The following is a 12,096-nucleotide window of genomic DNA, read 5'->3' on the forward strand; positions in this document are numbered from 1 at the left end:
TTTATGGGTCCCAACATACAAATTACTTTTTTTTTTTTTTTTTTTTGCGGTACGCGGGCCTCTCACTGTTGTGGCCTCTCCCGTTGAGGAGCACAGGCTCCGGACGCGCAGGCTCAGCGGCCATGGCTCACGGGCCCAGCCGCCCCGCGGCACGTGGGATCTTCCCGGACCGGGGCACGAGTCCGCGTCCCCTGCATCGGCAGGCGGACTCTCAGCCACTGCGCCACCAGGGAAACCCCACAAATTACTTTTATCACAAGTAAATAGCTCTTTAGAAGTTATTTAGACTTATATTAGGTGTGTTCCCATACCTTACATGAAATGCATGTACACTTACTTTGATATAGTGTAATTTAGGAGTCTTCAGACTTTCACTCATGTAATCCCTAAAAGAATTTTGACAGTAGCTAAGCTTGTGCGCCACAACTACTGAGCCTGCACTCTAGAGCCCGGGAGCCACAACTACTAAGCCTGTTTGCTGCAGCTACTGAAGCCCGTGCGCCTAGAGCCTGTGCTTTGCAACAAGAGAAGCCAATGCAATGAGAAGCCCGTGTACCGCAACAAAGAGTGGCCCCTGCTCGCCGCATCTAGAGAAACCCCACGCACAGCAACAAAGACCCAACGCAGCCAAAAAAAATTTTTTTTAAATACTTAAAAAAAAAGTATACTCTGTAATTGGTTGGTGGACAGTTTGACTTATAGACCTCTCAAGTTTTCTTTAGGATTTAAAACCACATCTTTCTAAAACTAGTGGTCGGGTTAATTAGTAGTGAAATGGAATGTAGGGAACAACTATCTTATGAAGAAAGTTGGTCTTTACCTTTCTTTTTATTTATTTTTTTAAAAAGAAATTTATTTATTTATTTATTCTTGGCTGTGTTGGGTCTTCATTGTTGCGCCGGCTTTCTCTGGTTGCAACGAGCGGGGGCCACTCTTCGTTGTGGTGCACAGGCTTCTCCTTGTGGTGGCTTCTCTCATTGCGGAGCACGGGCTCTAGGCACATGGGCTTTAGTAGTTGTGGAACGTGGGCTCAGTAGTTGTGGCACACGTGGGCTTAGTTGCTCCGCAGCATGTGGGATCTTCCTGGACCAGGGATTGAACCCATGTCCCCTGCATTGGCAGGCGGATTCTTAACTACTGCTCCACCAGGGAAGTCCTGGTCTTCACCTTTCTTGACGCCAGCCATCTCCCTTTGTTTCTGCATTTTTTTTTAAAGGATTCTCTTTGCTCTCATATCATTCAAGACCAACAGCTGGAAATATTCTTGTTGCAAGATCAATAATCACACATCAGGAAAACTCCTTGCTTCTTAAGGTCTCTCTGACCTAAAATACCCTTATAACTGCTATTAGGTTCCAAACTGATGAATGAGGAAAAAGGGTCAGGTCAGATTTGCATGGGGCAGTCTTTGAGAAAAGACAAACTCATCTTTTGTATGGACATGTATTCACACAGGTGACATGTACAGCCATGATGGAAATGCTGATGAGCCAGAATGGGTAAAGACTGAGAGAGAACAATTTGTTGAGTTTCGAGATAAGAACCGAGATGGGAAGATGGATAAGGAAGAGACCAAAGACTGGATCCTTCCCTCAGACTATGATCATGCAGAGGCAGAAGCCAGGCACCTAGTCTACGAATCCGACCAAAACAAGGTAAGTCTGTCCAGGCCCAAACAATCTATCAGTGATCAAAGTCTATTTCTAGGGGATTGCCTAAAAAATTCCTTTTGAGGTACATAGAGCATTTAAGGCCTTAATTAGTTTGATTCTGCTATGGATCTAAAGTTGGCGATTGAAAACTTACAGGGCAGCTCTAGCTCTCTGATCTTATTTTAGAAATCCCTTTGCCCAATGTTCCCAGCATTGGAGAAATTTAGGCCTCAGAAAGAGCCTCTGGATACAGCCTGTGCCCAGCATGCATCATCTGCTATCTTTGGAACCCCAAGAAATCTTTGCTTTTTTGTTGTTATTTCCTTTGTTCTTTTATCTTTTTTGGGGGGGGTTCGCGGGCCTCTCACTGTTGTGGCCTTTCCCGTTGCTGAGCACAGGCTCCAGACGCACAGGCTCAGCGGCCATGGCTCACAGTCCCAGCCGATCTGCGGCATGTGGGATCTTCCCGGACTGGGGCACGAACCCATGTCCCCTGCATCGGCAGGCGGACTCTCAACCACTGCGCCACCAGGGAAGCCCTGTTCTTTTATCTTTTACATGCTCATTTTGCCTACTCAAAGCTGGTTGTTTCCTTCTTAAATCAAATATGCTATTTAAAATTAAGTCATTTGTAGGAGCTTATAAATCAGCTTTTCTCTGAAACCTGTTAAAATTACACTTGATCAATTATCTGAGAAGGCATTCAGTTCATTAAAAGAGTGGTGTTACTACTGAGCCCTGTCACCTTTTTCAGAGATTTGAATGCTCTCCTTAGAGCAAACTGAAAATCAGTCTAAAGTTGGGGGATTCTAGAATTCTAAATGTTCTTTTATTTAGACTGATCTTCGGTTTTAATGCAGTTTCTTTTTTTCTTTTTTTAAATTATTTTATTCATTTTTGGCTGCGTTGAGTCTTTGTTGCTGCGCGTGGGCTTTCTCTAGTTGTGGTGAGCGGTGGCTTCTCTCGTTGCGGAGCACAGGCTCTAGGCACGGGCTTCAGTAGTTGTGGCTCGCGCAGGCTCTAGAGTAAAGGCTCAGTAGTTGTGGCACATGGGCTTAGTTGCTCCACGGCATGTGGGATCTTCCCGGACCAGGGCTGGAATCCGTGTCCCCTGCATTGGCAGGCGGATTCTTAACCACTGCGCCACCAGGGAGGCCCCTAATGCAGTTTCTTATTGAGCCTTTTTGAGGGTCAGTCTGTTTTGAGTTCTTGCTCAGTCACTTCAGTAGCCAGGTGCTGTGTCCTGAGACATGTGAGGAAAGGAAACTCATGTAGTCATCCCTTGGGAATCTAGCGTAGATAATTCTTGAGATGAGTATCTGAGCCTTCATTTGGGGTTCTGTCTGGAATCTGATTGGTGACTAGGTCATTTTGGAATTGAAGACTGTGCTTGATATTAGCATATTTCATTGTTCCTGTTAGACAAAGACTTGATTCACTTTGAAGTATTTTTCCTGGCTATTCTTGACTATCTCTTACCCATATCTAGGAGATGTCCCACATTTTGCTCGAAAGGGAGCGTTTTCTTCTCAAAAAACAAACCCATATCCCTAGCATTGAGCTATTGAGCTATATTATTTCCATCCTTCCACTTTTAACTTCCTTGATAAGAAAAATGTATCAACTGCTGTTTACTTCCCTCTTTTTGTGTGTGTGTGTGTGTGTGTGTGTGTGTGTGTGTGTGTGTGTGTGTGTTGGGGGTGGGCAGTGAGGATTGAGTTCACATTTAATTTAGTGGGAATTAGAATCGTAAATCTTGACTAACCCCTGTTGTATGTTAACAATGTTCTAAATTTGAAATAAGAAGTATATTTTGCATCAATTCACTGTTCTCTCTACTTTCAGGATGGCAAGCTTACCAAGGAGGAGATTGTTGACAAATATGATTTATTTGTGGGCAGCCAGGCCACAGATTTTGGTGAGGCCTTAGTACGACATGACGAGTTCTGAGCTGCAGACAGAGGAACCTACATTTCTTCAAAAGTAATTTATTTTTACAGCTTCTGGTTTCACATGAAATTGTTTGCGCTACTGAGACTGTTATTACAAACTTTTTAAGACATGAAAAGCTGTCTTAAAAATCCCGTCCCCATTCCTCCTCCTCTCTGAGGGACTGGAAGGAAACTGTGCTTCTGAGGAAAAACTCTAATTAGTACACTTGTGTTTGTAGATTTACACTTTGTATTATGTATAACATGTGTGTTTATTTTTGTATTTGTTCTCTGGTTGGGAGTATGATATGAAGGATCAAGATCCTCAACTCACACTTTGTAGGCAAACATTAGCCCTTCACTCTGTCTCAACCCTTATCATATAATTTTTATAATTCTGTGTTAATTAATTTTAAGCCTGAGATCAATAAGAAATGTTCAAGAGAGAGAAGAGGGAAGAAATAGTCCCCACAATTTATATTTAGAGAGATAACACTTAAACTTGCCTATTGAAAAGTATCCTGCGTAAGTAGGAGGGGCCGAATATTTCATTCAGCTGCTCCAAGTCCAGGTTCTGGCATTGTCTGGGCAAGGACCGATCCCTGTGCTGTAAGAAAGCTTGGCTCAACTTGATTTCATTCATTCTTTTTTTTCCTTCCCTGTAAGACTAGCTGTTTGCTAATTTTGTCAAGCACAGCTGTGGTGGGAAGAGTTGGGGCCACTGTCTTGAAAATCAAGTACTGAATGTGATCTCTTTACAGAGCTATACATAGAAACAGCTGGAAAACTAAAGGAAAAATACAAGTGTTTTTAGGGCACATGCTTTTTTCTGGGTTGCATCCATTGAAGTGCTCAAGACTGTCTTGCCTATTGAATCACTGTAAGTGCCCCCATTCAGCTCCTATTTCCCCAGGTGTTCCAAGGAATTAATCTGCACTGCAGTTAAAATGTACTCCTTTCCAATCATGTCATTGAAAGTGCCTTTAATGAGAGAAATGATCACTGAATGAGGATTCTCTTAAGAAACTCGAAGATAAAATAAAGAGAAGATTATTTGGACCACCTTAAATGAAAGCTTAGAACCTCCTAGTGTGGTGGGATTTTTTTCTTTCCTTTCTCCTTTGGACGGTGGTTAAATAGCAGTATTAGTTAGGGGCTTGGTTGCAGTGTTCTTATCTTGTGGGCTGGTTTCCAAAAACCACATGCTGCTCAATTTACCAGGGATCCTCATACCTCAGAATGCTAACCACTTACTACCAGGCCTGTTTCTGTGTCAGCTGGAGAGCTTGAGCTAAGACTCAAAGATGAGAGGGCTCTTTGGTTTGAGGACCATCGCTCACCCTTCCTGTCTTCGACCCATCACTCCCTATGTTCCCATCTCCCCACTGCCAAAAAAAAGTTTACCATGAATCAACATGGCCAACCCTGATCAAAGAGAGGGACATTGTAGAAGGAGCTGAAGAAACCACCTCTGTTCCCAACTCACTTTACCTATATTTTACATAACAGGAAACTGTCCTTTTTGGTCCCTTTCATACAGATGGACCTCTTTTGAGAAGAATTATTATATTCCAAGTTTTTAGCCCTCAGGTTACTAAGACAAATATATATATATATATATATATATATATATATATATATATCCGTTATTATTTCATATATCTTTCTGGATAATACATTCAGGTGGTGCTGGGTGATTATTATAATCTGAACCTAGGTGTATCCTTTGGTCTTCCACAATCATGTTGAGGTGGGCTACGTGGCCTGGTAAAAAGCCAGATATCCTGTAACTCCACCCCAGCCTTTAGCATTGAGCTCTTGAGAGTGGATACATTCTTTTAACCCCAGTATAAGGGAGTGGAAATTCTCTGCCTTCCAGATTCCCCATTTTTATTGTTAAGAAGATCAGGGATAATTAATAATGCCCACCAGCCCTGGCTTGGAGAGGGCATATCATGAATTGTGTGGCAGGAGATCCTCATAGGTCACTAGGTACAGAGAACCCAGGCCTTATGTTAAAGTCACGCACCTAGAAAGCAAACCTCCATCTGCTAAGACAGCAACTTCTGGATGCTGGGTGCTCATCAGTAAGCATTGTACTCTAATCTCTAATGATCCCCCTGGATTTTTTTTTTTTTCTTTTGGTTTAAATCAAGCCTGAGACTGGTGAACAGTAGCTGCACACCCACATTGTGTGTTCTGTGAATGCTAGCTCTCTTGAATTTGGATATTGGTTATTTTTTATAGAGTGTAAACCCAGTTTTATATTCTATAATGCAAACAGGTACCTATCTGTTTCTAAATAAAACTGTTTACATTCACTGTGGGTTATGTATGTCCTTTATTTTCTTAAGAAATGGAACTCTTGCGTAGAATTATGGGTGTTATAAAATGGCACAGTAAAAGAGCTCTCCTAGAAGGTTTATCATACCCCCCACCCCAACCCAGAGAAGTTACTGCCTTCTGCCAAATTGGTTACTCTTTTCTTCCTATTCCTGAAATCTTCTAGCATCCTTCTACAGCTGTAACCCTTCTCTGCTTCCCTTAGGCCATATAACTGGAGAGGAGCCCAGCTGCTCATTACATAATTGCCTGATACCAAACACAAGCCATTTCTGAATGTACACACATTTATCTTGATTTTTATTTCAAAAAGTCTCTTCTTCAGGGGGTGGGGAGAGGGAGTATAAGGTAAAACAGTTTTTGAACATTTTGTATAGTTTATAAATGGTATTAGATGTGCAAATTCATTTTGAGAACATGAAGGGAATTAAACTATTAACTTTAGTAAACACACAGCTTAAGACAGATATATAGGTTTAGCCAGATAGGAGGTGTGGGGGAAAAGGAAGCACCTGGAATATTCATGCTGGTACAGGGGTTTGTGGGCATGGCTGTCCCAGCCAAAGTGATAGCAATTACTGGCAGTGACAGCATAAGAAAGTTCTTTCAAATTCATTTGGGACCTACTAAAGGGTTTTTTTAAGGTTTTGTTTTTTTTTTTAATTTAATTTATTTATTTTTGGCTGCATTAGGTCTTCGTTGCTCTGCTTGGGCTTTCTCTAGTTGCGGTGAGCGGTGCCTACTCTTTGTTGTGGTGCGTGGGCTTCTCACTGCGGTGGCTTCTCTTGTTGTGGAGCACGGGCTCTAGGCTCGCGGGCTCTAGAGCACAGGCTCAGTAGTTGTGGCGCACAAACTTAGTTGCTCTGCGGCATGTGGGATCTTCCCGGACCAGGACTCAAACCCCTGTCCCCTGCATTGGCTGGCGGATTCTTAAACCACTGCGCCACCAGGGAAACTCTAAAGGTTTTTTTTTTTAATGTCTCTCCCATTTCTAAAGTGTTTCCATAAGTCTGTTTTAATTCAAAACGTATCATCTTTGAACAGATCCCCAGTAGGGAAAAAATGTTACTAAAAAGGAAAATAATTGTTGTGTACACACTGAAAAATCATCAGCCAGACTGCTTTACAGTTGCCTTGTATGTAGAAATCTGTTCTCCAAGTGCTGTAAATTCTGCCACTTAAGAGTAGAAACTGGGCTTCCCTGTTGGCGCAGTGGTTGGGAGTCCGCCTGCCGATGCAGGGGACACGGGTTCGTGCCCCGGTCTGGGAAGATCCCACATGCCACGGAGCGGCTAGGCCCGTGAGCCATGGCCACTGAGCCTGCGCGTCCGGAGCCTGTGCTCCGCAACGGGAGAGGCCACAACAGCAAGAGGCCCGCGTACCACAAAAAATAAAAAAAAATAAAAAATAAAAAAAAGAGTAGAAACTGATGATTGTTGAAATGGCCTTTGGGGTGGTCTGAAGTAGACCCAGCTGGAACAGTAGCTTTGTGTAGGTAGGAAGGAAATAGTAGGAAAATGGAAAATTGACCTCAAATTGCTATCACTCCCCTTCCCATTTTCTGTGTTGTAGTAGTTTGGTTTTTGACAGGCAAGGTAGAAAGTAGAAATTTCCTTAAATGTAAAATCCTTATTGCTGCAAACAGGCCAGTATGGCTCCTTAGTTGGGGCCAACTTGGCTAGAAGAGACGGTAGAAACTTCCATTTTCTGGGAGCTAGACATGTCAGACTCATCTGTCATGGGCCTTCCACACACCATCTCCATGATGCAAGCTTGGAACTGGAGGAAAGAGCAGAATTGGAGATAGTCCCCTTGGTAGACCAGTACAGAGGAGATAACATCAGGAAGCATAGGGAAAAAAAGATCTCATTCTTTGTATCCTCAAAGCTTTGCACAATGCCTTATACACAGGATCTCCTCAGGTGGTTTTGATTATATCTTCCCAATACTGAGAGCTAGCTGTATTCCAGGCTAAGACTACTCACTACTCCTGGGTCTACAGTGATAATCCCTACACATTCTGGCTAACTCTGAGAATGTGTAGAATTTCACTGTTGGAAAACCTCACAAACCACCCTGCCCCATAAGAGCACTGTCAAAAGTGACCCCAGAATAGCCCCGCCCACCCACCCCACCATTACTTGAAAGCGCTCCCAACTGGGGAAGGACTGCCAATTCTGTTTCTGTCCAGGAGGTTTCACATTAGTTTTGAATCCATCTCTGGAATTGAGGAAACAAAATAACAGTTCTCAAAGCAGAGTGTTAGCTGTACAAGACAGGAACCCTCCTTGATTTGTCTGAGTTTGGGTTATTAGCTTAGATTCAGGATTTGGGATAGGAAGCCGCCTGGTACCTTCAGATGATAAGCTGTTTTAGAAACTTATGCATGTGTTGTGATTTCTGTGTTTCACATAAATGGTCGTGCAGACTAGAAGTTGGAAAGGATTAAGAACTCGTGAAATGGAAATTTAGGGGCACTGTTGATCTATCAGTTTTTCAGTGAAACGGAAAGCCTTTTCACTTCTCATCTTGCCCTTTGGAGCAACTCGAATTTTATGGCTCAAGTTGTCTTCCCTGGGTTCTGTGATCTTGTCTGGATGACCACGCCTTCATCCCTGTACTTACTTACCAAGTGCTTTCTAGCCTGCTAAGGGTTTCCATGCCTTCCCTGTTGACCCCTAGAAACCCTTTGAGTGGAGTCCCAGGTGCTTGGAGTTAAAAGTCGTTGAGAAGAACCAGGTCTTAGGAATATAAATAGAGAGCTTTACCTGCTTATTCATGAAGCAGTAGATGATGGGATTGTAGACGCCAAGCACTCTTGGGGAAGAAGGCAGGAATGGTGACAAACCGTAAGTCCACCCCGTGGTTACGTTTGTTGGCTATATACGTGGCCAGGGCAGCATAGGGCATGTAACAGAGACAGAAGGATCCCACCATCATCACCACCATGTGGCTCACCTCCCGCCTAGCCTTCTGGGTTGTAGCTGACTCCTGCTGCTGAGCTGCAACCTGGAAAGAGCTCAGAAAACATCACACCCTCTTATCCCTGGCCCTGAACTCCCAGATCTCTGGACTCTTCAACTAGGGGGCCATCTACTCTTATTGTCTCTCTGCTGTCCCAGCTTTTGGCGTAGTCCCTCTGTTTCCCCCTCCTTGAGGAAGGCAAGATGGAGGCAGCTCTCTGGTCTGTGACAATGGAAAAGATCACATGCGTCTCTTGATATACCTGAGCAGGGATGCCTCTGCCTTATTCTTCATTCCATTTCACCATCTCCCTGTCCCCACTTCCTTCACTGCTTTTTGATACCCCTCTGCCTGACTGTGGACGTTTCCAAATGTTTTATGTTCTAGAGCACTTACCCGCTCTTCTCTCTCACCTAGAGCCTTGTGATCCCTTCCTCCCTGACCCTCACGAAAGGCACTCACAGCTCTGAAGACCCCCAGCAGCTGAGAGTAGGAGAAGCAGATGAGGGAGAGAGGCACAATGTAGCAGAAAATGAAGAGAAACCAGGTGTAGTACTCGCTGTAATATTTGGTGCCCACGGTGCAGGAACACTGAAGACCCTCGGGGACGAACCTGCAAGGGACCAAGCACTTGCTCCCTGCGAGGCTCAGTTAGTAGAGAGGGAGATGAGATTCTTGGGTTGTGTTCTCCACTTAGAACCCAGAATGACTTCAGGCAGTGGGTATTTTCTGTCCTCACCAGCGAGCCTTTAGCAACTGGAACTGCAGGGTGAACTTTAGCACTTGTCTCCCACAGCCCTTTCCCTTATTTATTCCACCAGCTCTTTAAAAATTAGAGGTCAAAGGCTATACCCAGTTCTCTTCCCGCCCTCGCAACCTGAGCTTCTTGCTAAGTCAGCACAGCGGCCCCGCACTCTCACCGGCTCCAGCCAAAGAAGGGTGGGATGGAGACACCAATACCAATGATCCAGGTGGCCAGTACCACCATCAGTGCGTGCTTGGAGCTGAAGCGGAAGTTGCCGAAGGGCTTACAGATGATGATGTAGCTAGCGCTCAAAGACCAAGAAGGCCAGTGACCAGCCTGTCACCACACGTGTGATGAAACGTGAGGGTAAACAGCCCTACTTACCCTGGCAGGCAGAGTGGAATACAGATGGGGTGGAGAAAGCACAGGGAGGGAAGGTTGGAGTGGTGAGTAAAGTAGAATTTGGGATTCGGTCAAACTTCTAGCCTGGGTGGCTTTATATCTCAGTGTTCAAAAGAGCACCAAACTTCTATCCCCCAGACTCCTCTTTGGGGCCCGCTGTCACCCGACAGCCTGGCCCCTGGTTCCAATCATGGAGCAGTGTCCTTTGCCTCCCCCCAGCCCCCTTCTCCTGCAATACCTGCTGTACAGCCCAGGAAGGCCCCCAGAGCACAAACATGGTGGCCGAAGACAAAGTATCCATGACAGCTGGTGATGAAGACGACAAAGACAGAGAAGATGCAGTAGATGAAGCCCCCCGGGGATACATTGACCAGAATGTAGTTGAGTGGCTGCCGCAACTTTCTGTAGCGCAGTGTGGCCACCAGCACTGTGGCATTGAGTGGCGTCCCTACAGCGAAGACAAAGCCCGTGAAGGCTGCCTGGAGGTGGAAGGCCCAGACAGGGGCGAGGCGGTACTGAGGCCCATCCCACGGCCCCACCGAGGAGATGTTCTTGAACAGAAAAATCTCTTCCTCCTCTGACATCTTGCTCATGGGATGTCCGCCACCCGCTCTGATTCCTCTTATAGATCATCCTCCCGCCACCACTTTCCCCCGACCCTGCCAAAGAACCTCTCCTCCAAAGCCACTTTGGAGCTCCCTGAAAGACCAGTACTGATCCTAAGCCGCCTAAGGACAGAGTTTGGGATTAAAGACCCTAAGCCCCCACCTAAACCTTTTGTGGCCCCAAAGCCGATTGTATGTTCTTCAGAGGATAAAAGAGTGGGCTCAAAGAATCCAGACATGCAATGGTCAGGTGCTGGAATGAATAGGAGTGGGCTCATTAGGGCCTGGGAGATGCTGACCCATATTTAATGAAGACCCTCCATCACTTTTTTTTCCCTTTGAGTGGACCTATGGAAGGCACCCTTCTTTGACTTCAGGCACTACTATATCCCTGTAGGTGTTTATACCCCATCTACCCCTTTGTGGAAGGTGCCCCCTAAGTGTCCCTCTCCAGGGATCTTGGGCTCACAGCCAGCCTGGGAAGCAGCCTCAGGCTGCAGGAAGGGGCAGGGAATGGAGAGTTCCCTGGAGCACCCTAGTAACAGCCTTCATGGAACAGTTCAGGGGCAACTCGACAATGCCTAGAGGTCTAAGGCATCCCAGGCTGCCGGTTTCTTCATGGTGAGTCTACCCGGAGAGGGAACCTTTCCTACTCAGACCTCCCCCAGCCAGGTCGAGGTTAGTTTCCTCACTGTCCCTCTCACGCCATGTTCACACCTGCCCCTGCCCTTAGCTCAGCAGTGCCCAAGCTGCCAGTCATCCTGTCTGCTCATCCAAGACCTGCCCAGTGAGTTACATAATTCACTGTCCAGAAAGTCAACACAAACCAACTGTTCTTCAGATTATGACAGGCAAGAATGGGGTTTCACAAAGGAGACATCGGTGTGATATAATAATGTCCTCAACAGCATTCCTGAGTAGCACAACAACCATTCGGCTGGGGGCCAAATACCAGCTCTGCCAGGCTACTCTAATCCAGAGGACATTTCAACTCTCTAGAGGCTTGAAAGGCATTATTCCCTAGCCTCTCTAATCATTGCTTCTCCCTGCTTAGTTTTTTATCAAGTTGATTTCTGTTTCAAGTGGATTGTATATGCCTGGGGCTCAAAATTCAAAAAGTACAAAAGAATATACAGTGAAAAATACATTTCTTTCCCACCCAGGCTCCCAGTTCCCCTCTCCAGAAGCAACCAGTGTTCACTTTTTGCTGTGTTTTTGATGCGTAGCATGAAATGATGTGTTGAGCTTGAAATGTGTTGTGACAATGTTGTCTGTTAAATACTGACCGGTCAGACTCTCCAGGCAAGTGGTGAGATAAGAGAAGGTTCTACATGCTCTTGTGAAAATGAGGAATCGTCCAAGGATTTGCCTGAATGAATGCCATCCTCACACCTGGGAGGAAAGGGCAGAAACCACCACCCCCCCCCCGCCCCGCGGTAGAGCCATGACTCTTC

General features: G+C 45.4%; 2 protein-coding genes across 6 annotated transcripts in view; one reads left to right on the top strand and one right to left on the bottom strand.

Annotated features, from left to right (window-relative positions):
• The window catches only part of CALU (calumenin), a 30,133-nt gene extending 24,229 nt beyond the window's left edge, over positions 1-5,904 (top strand). For 2 of the 5 annotated variants that reach the window (XM_007469680.1, XM_007469681.1), the window contains exons 6-7: positions 1,456-1,655; positions 3,498-4,973. In XM_007469680.1, the coding sequence (XP_007469742.1) occupies positions 1,456-1,655; positions 3,498-3,602 (305 nt within the window). In that variant the 3' untranslated portion in view covers positions 3,603-4,973. Of the gene's footprint in view, positions 1-1,455; positions 1,656-3,497 lie in introns of all 5 variants that reach the window. The other 3 variants (XM_007469682.1, XM_007469683.1, XM_007469684.1) reach the window with 3 other exon arrangements.
• Positions 5,905-7,585: 1,681 nt separating this feature from the next.
• OPN1SW (opsin 1, short wave sensitive) lies at positions 7,586-10,630 on the bottom strand. The gene is given in 7 exon segments (XM_007469685.1): positions 7,586-7,705; positions 8,695-8,733; positions 8,735-8,935; positions 9,353-9,503; positions 9,811-9,935; positions 9,937-9,980; positions 10,273-10,630. Coding segments are annotated over 7 exon segments (1,038 nt in total).
• Between the last annotated feature and the right edge of the window lie 1,466 nt (positions 10,631-12,096).

This window comes from Lipotes vexillifer, unplaced genomic scaffold, assembly GCF_000442215.2.
Source record: "Lipotes vexillifer unplaced genomic scaffold, Lipotes_vexillifer_v1.1 scaffold1329, whole genome shotgun sequence".
NCBI classification, from domain to species: Eukaryota; Metazoa; Chordata; class Mammalia; order Artiodactyla; family Lipotidae; genus Lipotes; species Lipotes vexillifer.